At 43.6% G+C, this 22687-nt stretch overlaps 1 protein-coding gene across 2 annotated transcripts; it reads right to left on the reverse strand.

Moving 5' to 3' along the window:
• Position 1: 1 nt before the first annotated feature.
• RPS24 (ribosomal protein S24) lies at positions 2–10376 on the reverse strand. 2 transcript variants are annotated; one of them, XM_065407443.1, is made up of 7 exons: positions 10292–10376; positions 9139–9204; positions 8288–8497; positions 7603–7713; positions 5694–5711; positions 1158–1181; positions 2–155 (listed from the first exon to the last, which is right to left on the reverse strand). In XM_065407443.1, the coding sequence occupies exons 1-5, from the start codon at positions 10292–10294 to the stop codon at positions 5706–5708; spliced, it is 396 nt and encodes a 131-aa protein (XP_065263515.1). In that variant the 5' UTR covers positions 10295–10376; the 3' UTR covers positions 2–155; positions 1158–1181; positions 5694–5705. The 2 variants fall into 2 exon arrangements, with proteins under 2 accessions (XP_065263515.1, XP_065263516.1); XM_065407444.1 differs by lacking the exon at positions 5694–5711.
• Positions 10377–22687: the final 12311 nt, after the last annotated feature.

Below are 22687 nucleotides of genomic sequence, written 5' to 3' on the forward strand. Positions count from 1 at the left end.
CCTGTATCTTTCAAATTCAGTTTATAAAATCTTTATTGTACATTTAAAACTCTAAAAAAAGAACAAAGAGCATTTCAGTTTGTATAGTTTATTTGACAAGCTTCTGACAGATCACCATCATCTTCTCTTGTTACCTTTGCAGGATAACTTAGTCTCTGTAAAAGGAGGATGGAAAAAAGTCAGCCCTGTAATATTATCTTTGCAATGGAATATAGTCAGCTTTTTTTACATTGCACGATAAGGGCCTTTAGAAAAGTGACAATTAGTCCTGTGCAGAAAAAGGCCACTGCAAGATCAGGGCTTCAGACACTCGATTCTTTAAAAATGCTATGAACAATTATTAAACCATAAGATAGCTGGCTGACAAAGCAGTTGCTTCCTATGTAAGATCATCAGAATATTCAAGCAGTATAAAGACCAAGGATAGCAGATGTCTTGTTTTAGTTAAATTCTGCTTTGTTTGTTTTAATACATACTGCTCAAGCTGCTTTTAAAAAGTTGCCGCAGTAGCTATAGCAGAGAGTTTGCTTTGCACCAGCTACCACAAGAAAGCACATCCATTTAAGCAGCCTTGGTAGTGAAATGAGAACAAACAGAAGAATTTAAAGTATGTTTGATAGCCTTTTAGTTAAGTCTCATCAGTCCACTTGAGACACTTCTTGCTGGTATTAAGATAGAAGTTATGATTATAAAGCTGTCAATTTCTATCAGTGAAACAAACATACTGCTTTGTAATTTGAGATACATTCTGATAAATATTTGTCATTTAAGCAGTAGTAAAAATACTCAGCATCATCCCATTATATTAGTTACTAATGAAATTTAAAGGACAATTTTGGAGAAGAAGAAGTCACAATTTTCCTATTATGAGAGATTAATGCTAAAAAGGTAGATTTCCTTTACTCTAAGCATTAGAGTCCACTTTGTTTACTGATTTCCTTGTGTAGTTTGGGTCTTCCTCACAATGGAGGTCTGGGGGAGGCCACGGGGAACATGCCCACAAAATCTGGCAGTTGATACCGTATGCAAAGAGAGAGAGTGTTCCCTTAAAATTAAAAAACCTGTGTTAAAACTTCCTTGTGCTGACTTTGAACATAAGGCCACAGCAGGATAAAATCACCAGCATAGCAGAATGCCAAACATTTAAGAAGTTATACCTGTTATTTCCATTTGCCAGCTCACTGAAACAACAAGAAAACAAAAAGTCAGTAAATGCTTAAAAAAAATAAAAATAAAAAAACCCACAAATTACACAGTCATTACTACATACAGTGACGTTACCCTAGAAAATCCAACCTGTTTGGTGTGAGTGTGTCCTAAAGGGTGCTAATGGCACTGTTGGGTTCCATGCTTATTTTCAGTAACTTTCCTAAAAAGTTCACCCTGTTTGTAAAATATGGGAGCAGGGGGAGGGAGGGGCCTTGTTTTAACTAGCAGCATTGCAGGCTCTACTGGGGCCCGGAAAGTCAAGTGTGTTCTGACTCACGCATGCCTGCACCTTCAAGATATTCTGCAAATGGGAACGAGGCAATTCAATGCATGAACCAGAGAAGAATTCAGCTCTCCTCCATAGCCCTATAGCTAACCAAAGCCAAACTTGTCAAAGATACAACCAGATATAATTTTAAATACAAACAATTGAAGGGGAAGGGAGGTGATTAAGTTGTCCGTTTTTACATGCTTCATTTCTTGAGTCCATCTGCACTTAAGAGCAAATGTCAGGGTCTACATACCTGCTAGGATTATACATAGCAGAATAAGGTTACGGCAGGCTTAAAACCATGATCCTGCAAGCCCTCCATATTCAGAGCTACTGCAGTCAACTAGAGTGCCACATATAAAGAACTTACAAGACTTGCGTATTGCCACAGCCCAAATTATGTTTAACATTTATTTGTATTCCAATAGCAAACAATATGCTAGGTGCTGTCCATACATAAAAGCAGCTCCTATCATGGACAGCTAACAATAAGAATACAAGTAACATAGGGGAAAAAAAGGTGGAGGGGGCAGGAAAAGGGTAAATCATAAAAGACACTTTAGTCAAAGGTGTGATGAGGCAGGTTGATAAGGCTTCTTACAAGAGTCTTCTGCACTTTATTAGTTATAAACATCAGGGGATCAATTTTCAGTTATACAACTGAGTACTGCCACACAGATGGCTAGTTAGGCCATTCATGTGCTTGAGCGTGAGTGCTAATTTACATGTGTTATGAAAATCAAGCTAATACCTTTAAACATAATGAAAGCTGTCAATGTAAAAAAGCAAGCAAATCAGATACAAGAAGAGTTGTTAATGCAGTTTTACTATAAGGGTACCTTTTGGGCACCCAGAGATGGGGTAGATTTATGTGCCATAAGGAGCAGTAAAAATAGTCATGTGACAATGCAAGGAAAGGCACATTCCTATTCAGATTTGAGATGTTCAGAGGTTGTTGTGTGTGAAACTGTCAAGCCACAAAAAGTCAGGAGTTAAATAACCATGAAGAGAAAGCAGGCTACGTTGTCAGTTACTTAGCTTTCTGCCTTAGTCATGTAGAAGCAAGAGTAACGCCATGTCTACATTAGCACTTATATTGGCAAAACTCTTTTCACACCCCTGAGCAACGTAAGTTTTACCAGCAAAATTGCTTGCGTGCACAGTTCTATGTTGACAGGAGACGCTCTCCCACCAACATAGCTACCGCCACTTGCTGAGCTGGTTTTATTACATCAACGGGAGAGCTCTCTCCCATCGGCATAACATGGCTACATGAGCGATCTTACAGTAGCACAGCTGTATTGGTGCAGCTGTACAAGCTTATAGCAGTAAGTCTAGACATGGCCTAAAAGACTTCAAGTGAAGATGGGTCATTTGTAGTCATAGCCTTCCCCTAACTCCAGCCATCAGTGGCCATCCACCATATAGATGCACCAGAGCCAACAGGATAAGCTATAAGTTTACAATAATGGATGCAACTTTACCCCTTGAAAATGGGGTAAACCCCATATGTGCAAATAGCAGTTTTTCCCAGTGCAGCCGCACCAGTGTCCGATCACCAGAGTCTGAAACTTGACTATTTCCCAGTGTAAACAAGGCCTTACAATGGATGTATAATGGTACAGCCCAAAAGAGAACACACACATCCCAATTCAAACAACCAAAAGTGAGAGAAAGTGATATGGTATGAACCCTATGTTCACAACAGGAAGGGCAAATGAAAGCAATTCAATGTGTATATGATTTATATTTTCAGATATACTTAGCACACATTTCAGACGTGCATCTTCAAAATGGAAATGTAAAGTATATACAAAGCCAAAGAACTGATTTAGCAACAACCGTATTGCCATGCAAGTTAAGACTATTACAAGTAACTAGACTTACTCAGAAACAGATTTTCCTTTAGTTACCAATGCGCCTATAATGATTAATGTTTCAATTACAGTGACTACTCTGCTCTGCTTTTTGTTCCTCCTAAGAGCTCTGCAGCCAAATGAAGACATGGACATCTACTTCTACTCTACGCTTCATTTTCTGAAATTTCTCCATCCATAAACCTCTTCAAAAGAAGTTATACAGAAATATCACTAAACTTCAGTTTTTCTAGGAGTTCATTTAAAAGATTGTTATGTCTGTCTATTTAAACTATGTAAGCTTTAAGTAATATTAAAAATTTTATTAAAGTGAATGTTTAAAATGAAATATACACGAGTTAAGAGGGAAGGTACTGTACATCTGGGGTCAGGCTTCAGTTATGGGGGGTTACAGGTATTGTTTGCAAGGATGAAAAGATACATGCATATCGCATAACCTGCATAGACCCAGATTGGGGTGCAAGGGTTTTTAAAGTGTCAGTGGATAAGTGGGCTCGGGTACGCCACCCTAGTATACCTCAAACCGATCCTTTGAGACGTCGTTACATTAGTTGGAGCAGAGTATACACATAACCTACCACCGTGGGGCCTTGATCGTGGCCTCTAGAGACACTACCATAGTAATAAATATTGGCCATGTGTTTTATAAATTAAAAAGAATAATCCATGTGAACTAGGCTGTTAAATTAGTCAGATCTAGATCCTTTAAGTCAGGGGTGCCCAACCTACAGCCCACTAGAGCATTTCATAAGGCCCAGGGCCTGCTTCAACACAACACACTAAAGGCAGATTCATTAGCGTTTTGTCATCATGTTTACATATTCTTAAATTTAGTGATGTGTTTTTTTACCCACCACCCCCATTTTCTATCATTCTGATATACATTTTATGCACTGATTTTTTGGTTTTTAACTACAAATACTGTACATAACCTATCCATCTGTTTGGCCCTCACAAGGTGGTGCTTAGGTTTATGTGACCCTCCTGTATAATAAGGTTGATCACCACTGCTGTTAAGTGATGCCCCCAAGCCAATTTTTAACTCTGGTCAACCTCAAATGAGAATAAAATCAGTCAACAGAACAATTACTTCATTTCAAGGATTATACACCACATCATGGAACTATTCAAACAGGTAGCACATCTGTCAAAAGATTAGAATTAAACTATTTTATCCTCTACTTGTCCTATCTAGACTGAGATGCATTATAAGTAGGGCCCTGGTAAAACATGAGGTTTGGGGTTTTTTAGGAAACTCATGAGTGTAAATGACAAAGTATAGAATTTCACACAGTTTGCAGGGAATGAAATTTAAACCATGAGCATACAACAAATACACTGATTAAACTTGCAGGTTAAATTCATTCCGCCCTTGAAATTGACTAAGTTTGCACACAAGGTGGGTGAGTTAATATCTTATTGGGCCAACTTCTGTTGGTGAAAGACAAGCTTTCAAAACTACAAACCACTAAGACCTCTTATTAAAGTGCCTTCATCTTTACTGTTATGCAGTTAATATTAGCAGGGCTTCATCTTTATTACCCAGCATATTACAGTGTTTAAACAAAAAGAAAAAAAGGATCCAAATGAAGCCTCAGTTTGAAATGCAAGATTCAAGCACTTGGATTCAGTAAACTAAAATTGATACAAGATATATACAGGTAGTAAGCATGTCTTTCATAAAATGGATTATAATGAGGAAGTAACCTAACTGGCTAACAAAGACTTCGAGCTACACAACAATTCACACCTTCAAAAGTTTAGGAATCCAGAAGCCAAAAATTAAGTATTCTATACACACAATTGTTGCCTGGGTATATGGTTACAGCATGTGCACACCGCCTTATGGCACTATGGCTTAAATCCAGAAAAGCATGGTGCATTTGTGGTAAGCACAAGTTACACATGCAGCTGTATTTTTTTTTTTTTTTAAATATGCAGTTAAAAAAAATGGGCCAATACTTTTCACTTCATACTCAATGCATACTGTTGAGGCATCATCCTTCACCCCATTCATTGGTATTTCATAATAAGTAATGATATGCACAAGTACTTTTAGAGAGCTTGCCAAGATCCACTGGGTGTATTTGGATGAGCAGTGACAGAAAACCAGATTTCACTTCTGCACCAGTTTTAAATTAGCCACCCTCTGTTTCTGTAGCAGTATTTGCACAGTAGCAGAATACTGTATACTGAAGGGCAGAAATGAACTCAGGTTCAAAGTGAGAGCACAGGCATGCAAAGCAATACACAAGGTGTTTATATTAAGCACGTCTCAAGCGTGTAAGTGATGCATAATTCATACAGTCACCACCACATCCATTCTCACTCAGTACCTGCTAGTCACTTCACTTCTGATGAATTCCAAGAAAGAAAGAAAGGTTAAAGTAAAGAAATGTTACTAAGATTCAAGAAAGGATATTTGGTTATTTATAGCATTTTAGCAACAACAACTATTTACTAGAAAGATCAGTTTTTTCTATTACCCACCACCTTCACTCTACCTCCAAAGCAGTGCTAAAAACACTAAAATCTGATTTTAAGTATGCTTCGTATATATTGTACCTCTCAAATCCCTTGAGTAATGCTGTTCTGTCTTTAAACTTTCATTTCTACACTGTACCTCAGGTTTTTCATTCTGCTTGAGAACATCCCAAGACCCCCTCCAACCTTCATGTCAGGCTGGCTTGCCATCCCTCTGCGGGATTGACACAGCTCCCACCAGAGGCGGAGCAGCAGTGACTGACCAGGCAGAAGAGAACAGCAGTGTCAGACATCCTACCTCCTCATAGCCTGCACAGATGGAGGGCAATGCCTCAAACACATGGCTCCTAACTCTAAGAGCTTGGCTACACTTGCGAGTTACAGAGCAATAAAGGAGCCCCGGGCGCCCTAGCTCACGCCCCATGCACACTGGCAAGGCACGTAGAGCGCTCTGTCTCCGCGGCTACAGCGCTGCTGCTACTCCACCTCGGCGAGAGGAATAACTTTTGCTGTGCCTTGGCTACAGCGCACGCACGGGCATCAGTGTGAACGAGGTGTTGGGTTACTGCGGTCAAGTGGCCACTCTTGTCATTGTTTTGAACTCCTGTAGGAATGTGGAAATGCACTTTCAAAGCGCCATGAAAGCCATTAGTGTGGAATGGGGTGTGAGAGATGGGGAGGAGGTCTGCTGCTGTCTGAACTTACAAGACAGCATGCTGACATGCTCTCAGCCCCCCAAAACCCCACTCTCTCCCCCCACATACACACAACACACTCTCTGTCACACTCCACCCCACCCCCATTTGAAAAGCACGTTGCAGTCACTTGTATGCTGGGATAGCTGCCCATAATGCACCGCTCCCAATACCGCTGCAAGTGCCGCAAACGTGGCCACGCCAGTGTGCAAGCAGCTGTCAGTGTGGACAGACTGCAGCGCTTTCCCTGCTGCGCTCTCCAAAGGTGGGTTTAACTCACAGCGCTCTACATCTGCAAGTGTAGCCATGCCCTATGTTCCTTTGTGGGAGGGAGCATACTATACTACCAGCAGCCCACCAGGCTGGCTGGAGTCCTTGAACATGGGGGAGGGGGGAATCTAATGAACAAAACTCAAGTCCGGGGAGAACTTAAGTTTTATTGTCCATCATCAGAGTTATCTAGTAATTAAAGTGAGGTGTCCATTACTTTGATTGCAACAAAGTACAGTTTCACAAGATTTAAAAAAGAAATAGCATATTAAATATGCTATCACTTAAATCTTCATATTAAGTTAGCTACTGAACAGTAACCAGGTGAGCAAAACTACATTAGAAACTCAGAGTTATAAACACCTCGGGAATGGAGGCTGTTCATTACTCTGAAATGTTCGTAACATTAGAGACATTCTTTCAAAAGTTTATAACTGAACATTGATTTAATACAGCTTTGAAACGTTACTATGCAGAAGAAAAAAAAGCTGCTTTCCTTTTTATATGTACTTCATGTTTAACACAGTATTTGGTGGCAGTTTTTTGGTCTCTGCTGCTGCCTGATTGCATACTTCTAGTTCCAAATAACGTGTGTGGTTGACTGGTCAGTTTGTAACACTGAGGTTCTACTGTAAACTACTGAGTTAGAACTACACAGGATCTCATAAGTTACCTTCTGTTATCCAGTAGGAAAGGTAAAAAAAAATTAAGAAAATTATTTTGTTGAGGAAGAAACCTGTCTACCAAAAAAAAAAAAATCCAGTATCTATGCTGTAGTCTGCAGGTTTCATCATACCTTCTTGCCAGCACCAACATTTGCCTTGGCTGTGCCCCTGACTTTCTTCATTCTGTTCTTACGCTCCTTTCGCTGTTTTCTCGAAGTCTTCTTCTTTTCATACAAGCCATGCTAGTAGTAAGAGAATTATGCCCACAATTACTGAAGTGAACTCAATAATATCTATAAAGTGTTTCTATATTAAATATTTACATATTTCAAAAGCTTTAATAATTCAAAGTATAATTATTAATGTAAGCCCTAAAAATGTATTTAAAAGTTCTGTAGGCAACTGCTAATACCGCACCTAATACAAAGTGAGGCAACTTTATGGGCTGAAAATGTAGAGATGCAGTTGAGTATATTTTTAAGAACATATATACTATGCATGCTCATCCCATGATCTTGTGCCCGTTCCATTAACCATTAGGTTGTACTGCTAAAATCCACAGCTGATCATAAATCATTTCATTCCCCTTCATCTGCATTACAACAAAAAGCATGTTTCTACTCTGTAAATTCATGAATAGAGAGAAGGGATTTTTATTTATAGATCTCATTTTTGTACCTCAATAAAAAAAACCTAAGTTAATAGTTTAACTTTGCTGCAATGTTTCAGGTTTTGGACCCTAACTATATGCAAGATGCCCTTTAGAACAAACAGCAAGCTTCTTGGCACTGTAAAAATTGAAAGCAAGAAACTTACCCTGGCCAGTCTGTGCTTTGGTTCATTCTTCTTTGCATAGTCCAGGGAATCATAAATCATGCCAAAGCCTGTTGTCTTGCCACCACCAAAATGGGTTCTGAAGCCAAAGACGAAAATTACGTCTGGCGTTGTTTTGTACATTTTTGCCAGCTTTTCCCTGATTTCAGTTTTGGGAACTGTGGCCTTTCCAGGATGAAGAACATCAATCACCTACAGAGGCAAGTTTTTCCAGTTAGAAATATCCATACTTTATAATAGTATAAAGATATTCCATACATAACGAGAATATCTAAACAACCTTAAAATAGCTAATAAGGAAAATATCACTACCCACAGTTGGCATCTAAATTAACACACCACAGCAACAATGGAAACCAGCAGTTCCCATTTGGTGTACATCTCACTATACAGAGACTCAAGCAAAAATTCAAGAGTCAAAAATCAAGTTAAAAACTACTATCATTGCAGAGTTCTCATGAGCTCTGCTTCATATTATTCTCCATACTACTCACAGTAGCTTTGGCTACATCTTCAGAATAAAGTACAGCAAAGCAGTTAGTGGGCAGTTTAGCATTTTCAAGCTTTAACAATGATCATAGGGAATACTTAGGTCCTATTCCTTAACTAGAATCTTCATACACATCTAATGGTCTAGCAAGATATTACAACAAATTAATGTAAATGGCAACTATAGACAGCCTACCAACTAGGCAGGTATATCTTGAAAAAAGTCTACCCTATCTAGAAGTCTTTTACCTAGGGTCATTCTAAAGAGTACAAGCTTTAAGAACTAAAAGTACAGTAACATAAAACACATAAGCAAAACTAAGGTAGTACCTAATATTTCTTACCATCTGTTTACGCTGAAGCAGTCTATTAGTCATGAACTTCCTGGTTCTGATGGTCACCGTGTCATTCTACAAGATAGATCGGAAAACCAATTAATATGCATTTGAGTTCTTCCATGATCTTTCACACCAAGATGGCACATCAACACAGTACTTCAAGTAACTCATCAGCTGGTTTGCAAAAAACTTATGAAAAACTGGTCTGAAACTCATGGCAAGATACTGCTGCAATACAATCTCCACCTGTGCTAGGAGAGCTATTGCAAGGATGCAGAAAAAAAAGCTGTCATCGTAATACTTATGGAATTCATGCAGTTTGCAGCCCACAGAACAATGTCCACAACCTGTCTGACACTGAGCACCCACCACTATGCAATATTATTTATTGTAAAAAGGAAAATGGACCTGGGTTATGGGGCACTAACAGGGATACAAGTCATGTTTGTTACATGAACAGTTCAGATTTGATCCACCTGTAGACCAAGAATTTTTTATACCAAGGTGTAATTTAAACCTCGTGTGTAAGGTGAATACAACCCCTAAATATGAAAAGAAAGTGCATGCACCACGTCACCGGCAACACTTTGTGTGAAGCCTACGGACGCACACGCCTAGGCAGCGGAGGCGGGCTACTAACTCGTTTGCTAGGGTGCAAAGGGAACCCCATCACTTGCCTGAGCACACCAGGCCGCTGCAGTTGTGCCTAGGTCCAGCTCCCGGGAAGCGCTGGGTTGGGGGCAGAGACGCAGCGGGAGGCGAAGTGGGACTGAATGCACATGTAGGGGCGATGCGCAGAGCTGTTAGCGGGCAGCATGTCACATCCCCCCGCGACACCCCCGTCGCGCTGGCCCGGCCGGAGAAAGCCCGGCTGTGCTCACCACGCATGCAGCCGCGCTGGAGAGAGCCGAGCAGTGCGGGGAGTCAGAGCCCAGCGCTGCCCGGAGGAGCTCAGGGAGCCCCAGCCCAGAGGCCGGGGGGGGGGGGAAGGGGGGAAGCGGCCCCGCCGCTACCCTGACTCCCGCCCGGGCGCCCCAATGCCCGCGCAGCCGCCCCCAGCCAGTGGGCCCGGGCAGGCCGCGGGGTCTCGCGAGCCCCGCAGCGGCAGGATGGTGGCGGTACAAGGCGGATAAAAACGGGTCGCGCCGCGGACACTCACCATCTCGGCGGTTAGCTCTCTCCGAGGGAGCGAGGAAAGGAAGGAGGACCCCGCCGCAGCCAATCATATCCCGGCGCGCGGGGGCTTAGGGAAGGGGCAGAGCCGAACGCGAGGGCGCCTCATCAGAGCCTGAGTAAAAGTGCAGGAGAGAGGCGACCGTCTAGCGCCTGACTGAAAATTCAGGGTTGGGGCATCTTGCCTGGCCGAACGTTGCCAACCTGCGGGCTGGAGGGGGAAGAAACTTAATCATTGGTTTAATTTTGTTGGATGCAGTGGTGATTATAAACAGGAAATTCTGAGAGTTTCCATGCCCCCCCAATTATATTACACATTCCCCATTAAAGTATTAGTTATTAATTATTTAATTGTATTATGGTAGCACCAACAAGCCCCAGTCATGGACCAGGACCCCATTATGCAGGGCACTGTACAAACACACACCAAAAAGATTGTCAAGTACACAGATGTAGGTGATGGAACCTTGCAGTATTGTCTTTTCTCTGAAGGACATGTGATAATACAATCTGAGTTTACACACAACCTGAATACCTTTACACCGTTAAATAATAATTATTGTAGAAAAAAATTACTTCATTCAATAAGAGTTAGGCACAGTCTAAACTAAGGTATTGATTTTGTTCCAGATGTCCTGGCTTGTTCCACCATCCTGGCTGATGGTGCTGCCCAAGGTTTTTAAGCTTGGCTTCCACATCAATAAATCCAGGTACACCTTCAGGAGCTTAATACAGTCTGGAAATCATCAAAATACACCAAAACCAAACTCAAGATTTATCAGAGCTGTGTATTTTCAACACTACTTTATAGTGCAGAATGCTGGGGAATGAGAAAGTATGACATGTCCAAACCATCTTCATTCCATACAACCTGCCTCAGAAAAATCCTCTGTATCTTTTGGCCCAGAACAATCTCAAACATTGACACAGTGCAGAAAAGGGGATATGAGCACCATCATTGCCAGGAGGCACTGGAGATGGATTGGTCATGTGCTTTGGATAGAAACTGATTCCATCACTAGAGTAGCTGAAAACGAGGCTGCCCAAAAACAACATGAGCTGTGGAAGCCGAGCTGAACACGATGGGGCACAGCTGGGGAACCATTGAAAGACTTGTCAGAAACAGACAGGAGTGAAGGAGCTTCGTCACAGCTCTAAACACCAGAAGCATAATAGGAACATGATGAAGAAACTAGGGTAAGCTTTTTAAAATGTCCTACCATTACTAAGGTTATGATTTTGTCACAGATCACAGAAGTCACAGAATTCATGACTTCCAGAGACCTCTGTGACTTCAGCCCACAGTGGCTGGGAGCTGCAGAGTCCCCCTGCCGCCTATGGCAACCGGGAGCTGCAGGGTACCCCCACAGCCTGAGGCGGCGGGGCCCCTGAGCGCCGAGCTGCCACGGGCAGAGGGGGTATCCCACAGTTCCCCATTTTGTCACGCATATTTTAGTAAAAATCACGGACTGATCACGGCCAATAAAGAAAAATTCACAGAAGCCTGTGACCTGTCCATGACTTTTACTAAAAACATGCATGACAAAATCTTAGCCTTAATCATTACATATAATTATGTAGGTGTACCATTGGCTGTTAGTGGCATTTTAAACACCATTGATTAGACCTTTTCAGAGCAACTCAGAAGTATGAGAGTTGTGGAGGAGAGAGGAATTATGAGAGACTGTATTAGGCGGATACGGTAAAGAAGTTATTTGGACAGAGTGCACTGGAGGTGGGTGATGGGGGTTATTCTGGGGGGCTTCACTAGAGTGACAATGTTGTGGGTCATTCTGCAGGCTGCACTAGAGGGAGATGCGGGGGCTATTGGGGAAGCACTGGGGGTGTTGGGGGTTATCCTAGGGGATGCACTAGAAGAGGTTTGGGTAGTTATCCTGGGGGATGTGAATGCATTAGAGGTGTGTGTTGGAGATTATCCTGAGGAATGCAGTAGGGAACCATTAGGGATTATTCTGGGGCTTGCACTGGAGGGTGCTGTGGGTTTTCCTGAGGCTGCACTAGGGATTGAGGTGAGGTGAGGGGATTGTTTTGGGGCAGTGGTTTCCCCAGGAATTGAAATTGGGGAGGGGGGGGTGTTCGAATGTATAGGGTGTGTGTGTCAGGGCCAATTAGGGGTGAGACTGTGAGGGTGAAGGTGGGCTGTATGGCACCATAGTAAAAACTGAAAAATGTTTCATGACCATTTTATTAGATTTAACTCATGTTTTAAAATCATCACACAAATTAAAGTTGGCTACTCAAGCCTTCTATGAAGCACTACGTCTACATCCTTCTTGGTTTCTTGTTATAATTTTGCACAACTCTGTTAATGAACTTCTTGAATGCAATGCGTTCATCTTTGGTGGCTTCTCATATGTCCGGTACTTCCATTCCTTCAATTGATATGCTCATTAGTTCATTCACATGATCAGGCAGAAGGCAACTTCTTTCAGAACACAAAATTCTATTCAATGATGAAAAAGAAGCCTCAACTGTAGCTGTTGTGACTGGGAGTAGCAAGAGATGAATTCCTACTTCTTTCATCCCAGGAAACAGAACACAAAGATCGGGTTGAGCCACTAGTGATGATAAAAAAGAAGTTGAAGTCAAATCTTCATTCATTCGTCATATGATATTCCACGCTGTGTTCAAATTCTCTATTCTGATCACATGGCAGCCCCATTGCTGGTAGTGCCTCACTCCACTCAACTGTTGGTGTTTTATAGGACAGGCATCTGTAAAAGCTACGTAGAGGTTGAGTAGAATCTAGAAGTCGCTGTTGTAGATTTTTAAGAATCAAGTCTGTGTACTTTTTCAGTTGTCTTAACAAACAATTCTTGTCTTCTTCACTTAAGGATTCAATATAAATGCCTTCATTAGTCAACTTCTGGACTGAAGTCTTTGCTTCTTCCAGTACCTTTTCAATTGATAGCTCTCTGATTGATCCAAATGTAGCTTCTATTGCTGGACAAAGATCTACTACTGTTGTAGCAGATGCCTGAATGGCATTGTTTAATGACCCAAGTGGTTTCAACAGTAGACTTACAAGAGAGAGAATGGCAATAGTCTTCTCTGAACGTAGTAGCAAAAGTAATCCACCAGCCTCACTACTTAGATCTATCCCATCTTGGTAGATACTTTCCAAAGCCAGTAATAACAGCGGGAGTAATTTTAAGACAACAGCCAAGGATCACTCATGAGAAAGCCAGCGGGTTTTCCCAGGTTGGACTAATTTGAACTTCAGTCCAGTGTATCTTCTATATTTTCCAAGATATTCAGTCTTTTTGGACTCTTGCTGAAAAAAAAATATAATGAAGACATTAAATTTATAGCTTTTTTAATGTCTTTTGAAAAGTCTGCAGCTCGTACTAGCGCTAGTTGGAGTAGATGGCCTCTGCAGTGTGTATAGGAGAGATTAGGGTTACACTTTTCTCTGAGCAAAGCTTGTACTCCACCATGTCTTCCAGAGAAGTTTGCAGCTCCATCAAATGCACAAGCAGCCATCTGTTTGGGGTCCAATTGACAAGCATTTAACTCTTCTAAGATGTGGGTTGTCACAGATGCAGCCAATGTGTCTTCTATAACTTGAACTTCTAGAAATGCATCTACTGGCCTACCCCTGACATCAAGATAACATACACAATGACTTAATACTTGATGCCCATTTGCATCGGTGCATTCATCAGCCATCTGTGCAAATTTTTTGAATGTGGTGAGAGTTCTTCACTTTTTCAACTGTTGAGTCTTGCACTGTTGCACCGCATGCTTCTAGCCAGTCAGTCGAGTTTCTTGCAGAAAGATAGTGAGCATTTGCTGGTCTTGTTTGGAACCAATATTCAACTTCAGGATGAACAAGTGATAATGCACTTAACATTGGCCTCCAGTTTGTAGTGTGCTTAAATAGAAAGTAGGATGCCACAGCCATGTTTGTTCTCATGAACTGTGTTGTGTCTCCAGCATTCTTAACGCCTCATTAAGTACTTCTAAAATTGACTTTGAAAGTGGGCTTATAAGTGTCAAAGTTAGGCCTGGTCTACACTACGAGGTTAGGTCGACTTTAGCCGCGTTAAATAGAATTAAGCCTGGACACGTTTACACGACGAAGCCCTTTCTTTCGACTTAAAGGGCCCTTTAAACCGGTTTCTTTACACCACCTCCGACGAGGAGATTAGCGATAAAATCGGCCTTAGGGGGTCAGAATTGGGTTAGTGTGGACGGAATTCGACGTTATTGGCCTCCGGGAGCTATCCCACAGTGCTTCATTGTGACCGCTCTGGACAGCACTCTCAACTCAGATGCACTGGCCAGGTAGACAGGAAAAGCCCTGCGAACGTTTGAATTTCATTTCCTGTTTGCTCAGCGTGGAGAGCACAGGTGACCATGCAGAGCTCATCAGCACAGGTAACCGTGATGGAGTCCCAGTCCCAGGATCGCAAAAGAGCTCCAGCCTGGACCGAACGGGAGGTACGGGATCTGCTCGCCATCTGGGGAGATGAATCAGTGCTGGCCGAACTCCGAAGCAGTAAAAGAAATGGCAAAATATTAGAAAAGGTCTCCAAGGCCATGAAGGACAGAGGCCCCAACAGGGACGCACAGCAGTGCCGCGTGAAAATTAAGGAGCTAAGGCAAGCCTACCACAAATCCAGAGAAGCAAACAGAAGGTCCGGGGCTGAGCCGCAAACATGCCGCTTCTACGCGGAGCTGCATGCCATTCTAGGGGGTGCAGCCACCACTACCCCAAGCGTGTGCTATGAGTCCCTCACTGGAGAAAGACACAGGGAAGCGGGTTCAGCGGAGGATGGAGAGAACATAGATAGCTCACAGCTGCAAGGAAGCGGAGAAACCGGTTTCCCCAACAGCCAGGATATGTTTATCACCCTGGACCTGGAACCAGTAACCCCCGAACTCACCCAAGACCCTGTGGGCACACAGGGGACCTCTGGTGAGTGTACCTTTGTAAATATTACACATGGTTTAAAAACAAGCGTGTTTAATGATTAATGATTAATTTGCCCTGGCAATCGCGGCCAGTACAGCTACTGGAAAAGTCTGTTAACGTGTATGGGGATGGAGCGGAAATCCTCCAGGGACATCTCCAGAAAGCTCTCCTTCATGTACTCCCAAAGCCTTTGCAAAAGGTTTCTGGGGAGGGCTGCCTTATCCCGTCCGCCATGGTAGGACACTTTACCACGCCAGGCCAGTAGCACGTAGTCTGGAATCATTGCATAACAAAGCATGGCAGCGTATGGTCCCGGTGTTTGCTGGCATGCAGACAACATCCATTCCTTATCGCTCTTTGTTATCCTCAGGAGAGTGATATCATTCACGGTCACCTGGTTGAAATGGGGCGATTTTATTAAGGGGACATTCAGAGGTGCCCCTTCCTGCTCTGCTGAACAGAAATATTCCCCGCTGTTAACCACGCGGTGGGGGGGAGGGGTGAAGTGACCATCCCAGAGAATTGGGTGTGTGGGGGAGGGGAGTTAGTTGGGTTTGTGCTGCATGTTAAACCTGAAACCGCAGCCCCTCCTTTTACATTGCAAACCCATTTTAAATGGCCAACCCAACGGGTGCTTGGTATGGTTAATAAGAGCAGTACTGTTTTAAACCATCCCCACTTGTTAACAAGGTTAAAAAAGCCAAAAGACTGTGTCTTACCATGGCTGCCTGCAAGCTGAAATCTGTGGCCTGGCACTGCGTGAGTGATCTCTCACACAAAAGCGGCAGGCCCTCAATATAAGAGGAAAAATGCGACCTTGTAACGAAAGCACATGTGCTGTGTGATGTGAACAGCAAAATCTAACGTGAAAGACTGTACCCATTGTTCTCTAAAATGTATCTTTTTTAACCACCTCTCCCTTCTCCTGCACCAGCTGCAAATGTTTCACCTTCACAGAGGCTAGTGAATATTCGAAAACGGAAGCGAAGGACGCGTGACGAAATGTTCACTGAACTACAGACTGCCTCCCATGCTGACAGAGCACAGCAGAATGCGTGGAGGCAGTCAATGACTGATTTTAAAAAAGCCCAATATGAGCGAGAGGAGAGGTGGCGGGCTGAAGAGCAGAGGTTGCGTGCTGAAACGCAGGCTGAAGAGGAGAAGTGGCGTCAGCTTGTAATCAGAAAGCAAGAGTCGATGCTCCGGCTGCTGGAGCATCAAACTGATATGCACCTGCGTATGGTTGAGCTGCAGGAAAGGCAGCAGGAGCAGAGACCGCCGCTACAGCCCCTCTGTAACCAACAGCCCTCCTCCCCAAGTCCCATTGCCTCCTCACCCAGACGCCCAAGAACACGGTGGGGGGGCCTCCGGCCACCCAATCACTCCACCCTAGATGATTTCCACAGCAATAAGTTTTAAAGTTTTAAAGTTTTAAAGTGCAGTGTGTCCTTTTCCTTCCCTCCTCCCCCACCCATCCCGGGCTACCTTTGCAATTATCCCCCTAGTTGTGTGCTGAATTAATAAAGAATGCATGAATGTGAAGTAACAATGACTTTATTGCCTCTGCAAGTGGTGCTTGAAGAGGGGAGGGTAGGGGAGGGTGGGGTGCTTGGTTTACAGGGAAGTAGAGTTAACCGGGTGGGTGGGGGGTTGGCGATTTCATCAAGGAGAAACAAACAGAAGTTTCACACCGTAGCCTGGCCAGTCACAAAACTAGTTTTCAAAGCTTCTCTGATGCGCACCGCGCCCTGCTGTGCTGCTCTAACCGACCTGGTGTCTGGCTGCGCGTAATCAGCGGCCAGGCGATTTGCCTCTACCTCCCACCCCGCCATAAATGTCTCCCCCTTACTCTCACAGATATTGTGGAGCGCACAGCAAGCAGCAATAACAACGGGGATATTCTTTTCGCTAAGGTCTGAGCGAGTCAGTAAGCTGCGCCAGCGCGCTTTTAAACGCCCAAATGCACATTCCACCACCATTCGGCACTTGCTCAGCCTGTAGTTGAACAGGTCCTGACTCCTGTCCAGGCTGCCTGTGTACGGCTTCATGAGCCATGGCATTAAGGGGTAGGCTGGGTCCCCAAGGATCACGATAGGCATTTCAACATCCCCAACGGTTATTTTCTGGTCCGGGAAGAAAGTCCCTTCCTCCAGCTTTCGAAACAGAACAGAGTGCCTGAAGACGCGAGCATCATGTACCCTTCCCGGCCAGCCCACGTTGATGTCGGTGAAACGTCCCTTGTGATCCACCAGGGCTTGCAGCAGCATTGAAAAGTACCCCTTGCGGTTTATGTACTCGGTGGCTTGGTGCGCCGGTGCCAAGATAGGGATATGGGTTCCGTCTATCGCCCCACCACAGTTTGGGAATCCCATTGCAGCAAAGCCATCCACTATGTCATGCACGTTTCCCAGAGTCACTACCCTTGATATCACCAGGTCTCTCATTGCCCTGGCAACTTGGATCACAGCAGCCCCCACAGTAGATTTGCCCACTCCAAATTGATTCCCGACTGACCGGTAGCTGTCTGGCGTTGCAAGCTTCCACAGGGCTATCGCCACTCGCTTCTCAACTGTGAGGGCTGCTCTCATCCTGGTATTCTGGCGCTTCAGGGCAGGGGAAAGCAAGTCACAAAGTTCCATGAAAGTGCCCTTACGCATGCGAAAGTTTCGCAGCCACTGGGCATCGTCCCAGACCTGCAACACGATGCGGTCCCACCAGTCGGTGCTTGTTTCCCGGGCCCAGAATCGGCGTTCCACGGCATGAACCTGCCCCAGTAACACCATGATTTCCACATTGCTGGGGCCTGTGCCTTGTGAGAGGTCCATGTCAATTTCCTCATCACTATCGTCGCCGCGCTGCAATCGCCTCCTCCCCCTCAGCTGGTCCTGGTTTTGCTTTGGCATGTCCAGGCTCTGCATATACTCCAGGACAATGCGCGTGGTGTTCATAGTGCTCATAATTGCCGCGGTGATCTGAGCAGGATCCATGATCCCAGTGATAGCTATGGCGTCTGGTCTGAAAAAAGGCGCGAAACTAGTATCTAAAGACCAGGGGAAGAATGGAGGGAGGGAGGAGGGAGGGAGGGGCGAGTGACGACATGGCGTACAGGTACAGGGAATTAAAATCAAGAAAGGTGGCTGTGCATCAGGGAGAAATACAAACAACTGTCACACAGAATGCACCCCCCCGAGATTGAACTCCTAAGCCTGGGTTTAGCGGGCCGTTGATTTGACGGAGGGAAGGAAATGAATACAGAACAAATCTATTTTTTACATCTTAAGACGACAGTGCAGCATGACTGATAGCCCTCGGCATTTTCTGGGCGCTTGGCAGCAAATACTGGGCGCGTACCAGTATGATGATGATGGATACCAATCATAATATACTATTTATTGCCAAAAGGCAAGGGGTTGCTGCTGTGTAGCAATGTAACCCTACGTGTGCCAGCCACATCTCTGCCAGCACCCAGATCGCCCTCGGCCTTTTCTGGGTGCTTAGCAGACAATACTTGGCAGAAAATAGTATACTACGACTGGTAGCCATCATTGTCCAACGAGGACGGTTAAAGGCAAGGGGTTGCTGCTGTGTAGCAATGTAGCCCCACGTGTGCCAGCCATATGTCTGCCAGCACCCAGATCGCCCTCGGCCTCTTCTGGGTGCTCAGCAGACAATACTTGGCAGAAAATAATATACTATGACTGATATCCATGATTGTCCAACGAGGACGGTTACCAATCGTAATAAACCATCTACTGCCAAAAGGCAAGGGGCTGGTGCAATGCAGCCCTACGGCTGCCAGCCCCACAGCTACCAGCATCCCGATCGCCGATGAAGGCTACCACTCATGCTGCACCGTCTACCGCCAAAAGGCAGTTAGCTGCTGCTGCTGTGTAGCAATGCAGTCCCACGTCTGCCGGCACCCGGAAGACATATGGTGACGGTGAGCTGAGCTGAGCGGGCTCCATGCTTGGCGTGGTATGTTGTCTGCACAGGTAACCCAGGTAAAAAGGCGCGAATCTATTGTCTGCCGTTGCTGTGACGGTGGGGGAGGGGCCTGACGCAATGTACCCAGAACCCCCCGCGGCACTGTTTTGCATCATTCGGGCATTGCGATCTCAACCCATAATTCCAATGGGCGCCGGAGACTGCAGGAACTGTGGGATAGGTACCCATAGTGCAATGCGCCGGAAGTCGACGCTAGCCTCGGTACTGTGGACGCGGTCCGCCGACTTCATGCACTTAGAGCATTTTATGTGGGGACACACACAATCGGCTGCATACAACCGGTTTCTATAAAACCGGCTTCTATAAATCCGACCTAATTTTGTAGTGTAGACATAGCCTCAGACTCAGGACTCACAGTTTGTCAGACCACTCTGTTTTATTAGCACAGCGCTCTGCTAATAACACCCAGATAATGTGAGCACCATCCAAGACCCACACTACCTTATTTTATACAGATAAAAAGGGTACAAACTTAACAAGAGAACAAAGAAAGCAGAACTGACAAGTTTACCCGAGACTAGACATACATATTCAATTTTCTTACTAACTTTTACAGATCTCCGGCTGATGTTTCACCATTAGCTTAAGCGGACTCATTGTTTATGCCTTAATGTTCCTTTTCCTGACACCAGTATTTCAGCATTCCTTATTTCTGCTTAAAGGTACATACAGCATTTCTTTAATCCATTCTATTTTTACAATATAATTCATTCTACTTTCACATAAGGCTTTCTGCATGTTGATGCACTCCAGAGGCCCGGTGTTTTGCAGCCTTTTCACATAGTTTGTCAGCATTGGCTTTGCTGATCGGTTTGACAAACCAAGCTCCTCCACTTTTACCAATTATAGCACTGGGAAGCTTTCCTTCTTCGTAAGCTTTTTTGCAAGAGGTGCACCAGTAGCCATCTTTTGAAACTTCAATAAATGGGAACACTGTGACCGACAAACACTGGGAACTGCCTTTAGGTTTTGGAGACACTGTTTCTTCAGTAGGTAGCTGTATTTGTGCTTTGGGCTGGTCGGATGTAGATATACCACTTGAACCTTCAGATGACATGTTGATATATTCTTGGTTCTTGATGTGTTCTTCACCTTGGTTAGCTTTTGAGGCCTTTGAGTGGAAAAATTGTTGTATTGTTTTTTGTCTTTTCATTTTCACTTTGACCTGCAACATATAAAAGTGATATGAATAAAGTAAATGTTTTGTTAGGATAATGCAAATTTAACATAAGGATAATGCATTTCTAAATGCATTAGATTTCTAAAAAAATCTAATGCATTAGATTTCTAAAAAAATATATATAATTTTTTTTTAAATGTATTTAATTTAAATTGACTTTTGAAAAGTAAGCCATCATGGGATAAGAGGGAAGTCCTCTCATGGATCAGTAACTGGTTAAAAGATGGGAAACAAAGGGTAGGAATAAATTATCAGTTTTCAGAATGGAGAGAGATAAATAGTGGTATCCCTGAGGGGTCGGTACGGGGACCATTACATATTCATAAATGATCTGGAAAAATGGGTAAACAGTGAGGTGGCAAAATTTGCAGATGATACAAAACTATTCAAGATAGTTAAGTCCCAGGCAGACTGCGAAAAGTTACAAAGGGATCTCACAAAACTGGGTGACTGGGCAACAAAATGGCAGATGAAATTCAGTGTTGATAAATGCAAAGTAATGCACATTGGAAAACAATCTCAACTATACATACAAAATGATGGAGTCTGAATTAGCTGTTAACACTCAAGAAAGAGATCTTGGAGTCATTGTGGATAGTTCTCGGAAAACATCCACTCAATGTGCAGCAGCAGTCAAAAAAGCAAACAGAATGTTGGGAATCATTAAGAAAGTGATAGATAATAAGACACAAAATATCATATTGCCTCTATATAAATCCCTGGTACGTGCACACCTTGAATACTGTGTGCAGATCTGGTCACCCCATCCCAAAAAAGATATATTGGAATTGGAAAAGGTACAGAGATGGGCAACTAAAATGATTAGGAGTATGAAACAGGAGGAGAGATTAAAATGAATGGGAATTTTCAGCTTAGAAAAGAGACAACTAAGGGGGGATATAATAGAGGTCAATAAAATCTTGACTGGAGTGAAGAAAGTGAATAAGGAAATGTTATTTAATCCTTCACATAACACAAGAACTAGCAGTCACCCAATGAAATTAATAGGCAGCAGGTTTTAAAAAAACAAAAGGAAATACTTTCTGAGACAACATAAAGTCAACCCGTGGAAGTCTTTGCCAGGGGATGCTGTGAAGACCAAAACTATAACAGGATTAAAAAAAGAACTAGATAAATTCCTCATAGACTCATAGACTTTAAGGTCAGAAGGGACCATTATGATCATCTAGTCTGACCTCCTGCACAACGCAGGCCACAGAATCTCACCCACCCACTCCTGTAACAAACCCCTAACCTATGCCTGAGTTACTGAAGTCCTCAAATCGTGGTTTAAAGACCTCAAGGTGCAGAGAATCCTCCAGCAAGTGACCCATGCCCCACGCTGCAGAGGAAAGCGAAAAACCTCCAGGGCCTCTGCCAATCAGCCCTGGAGGAAAATTCCTTCCCGACCCCAAATATGGTGATCAGTTAAACCCTGAGCATGTGGGCAAGACTCACCAGCCAGCACCCAGAAAAGAATTCTCTATAGTAACTCAGATCCCACCCCATCTAACATCCCATCACAGACCATTGGGCATATTTACCTGCTAATAATCAAAGATCAATTAATTGCCAAAATTAGGCTATCCCATCATACCATCCCCTCCATAAACTTATCAAGCTTAGTCTTGAAGCCAGATATGTCTTTTTGCCCCCACTACTCCCCTTGGAAGGCTGTTCCAGAACTTCACTCCTCTAATGGTTAGAAACCTTCGTCTAATTTCAAGTATAAACTTCCTAATGTCCAGTTTATATCCATTTGTTCTTGTGTCCACATTGGTACTAAGCTTAAATAATTCCTCTCCCTCCCTGATATTTATCCCTCTGATATATTTATAAAGAGCAATCATATCTCTCAGCCTTCTTTTGGTTAGGCTAAACAAGCCAAGCTCTTTGAGACTCCTTTCATAAGACAGGTTTTCCATTCCTCGGATCATCCTAGTAGCCCTTCTCTGTACCTGTTCCAGTTTGAATTCATCCTTCTTAAACATGGGAGACCAGAACTGCACACAATATTCCAGATGAGGTCTCACCAGTGCCTTGTATAACGGTACTAACACCTCCTTATCTTTACTGGAAATACCTCGCCTGATGCATCCCAAGACCGCATTAGCTTTTTTAACGGCCATATCACATTGGCGGCTCATAATCATCCTGTGATCAACCAATACTCCGAGGTCCTTCTCCTCCTCTGTTACTTCCAACTGATGCGTCCCCAATTTATAACCAAAATTCTTGTTATTAATCTCTAAATGCAT

Source organism: Emys orbicularis, chromosome 7, assembly GCF_028017835.1.
Source record: "Emys orbicularis isolate rEmyOrb1 chromosome 7, rEmyOrb1.hap1, whole genome shotgun sequence".
Taxonomy (NCBI): domain Eukaryota; kingdom Metazoa; phylum Chordata; order Testudines; family Emydidae; genus Emys; species Emys orbicularis.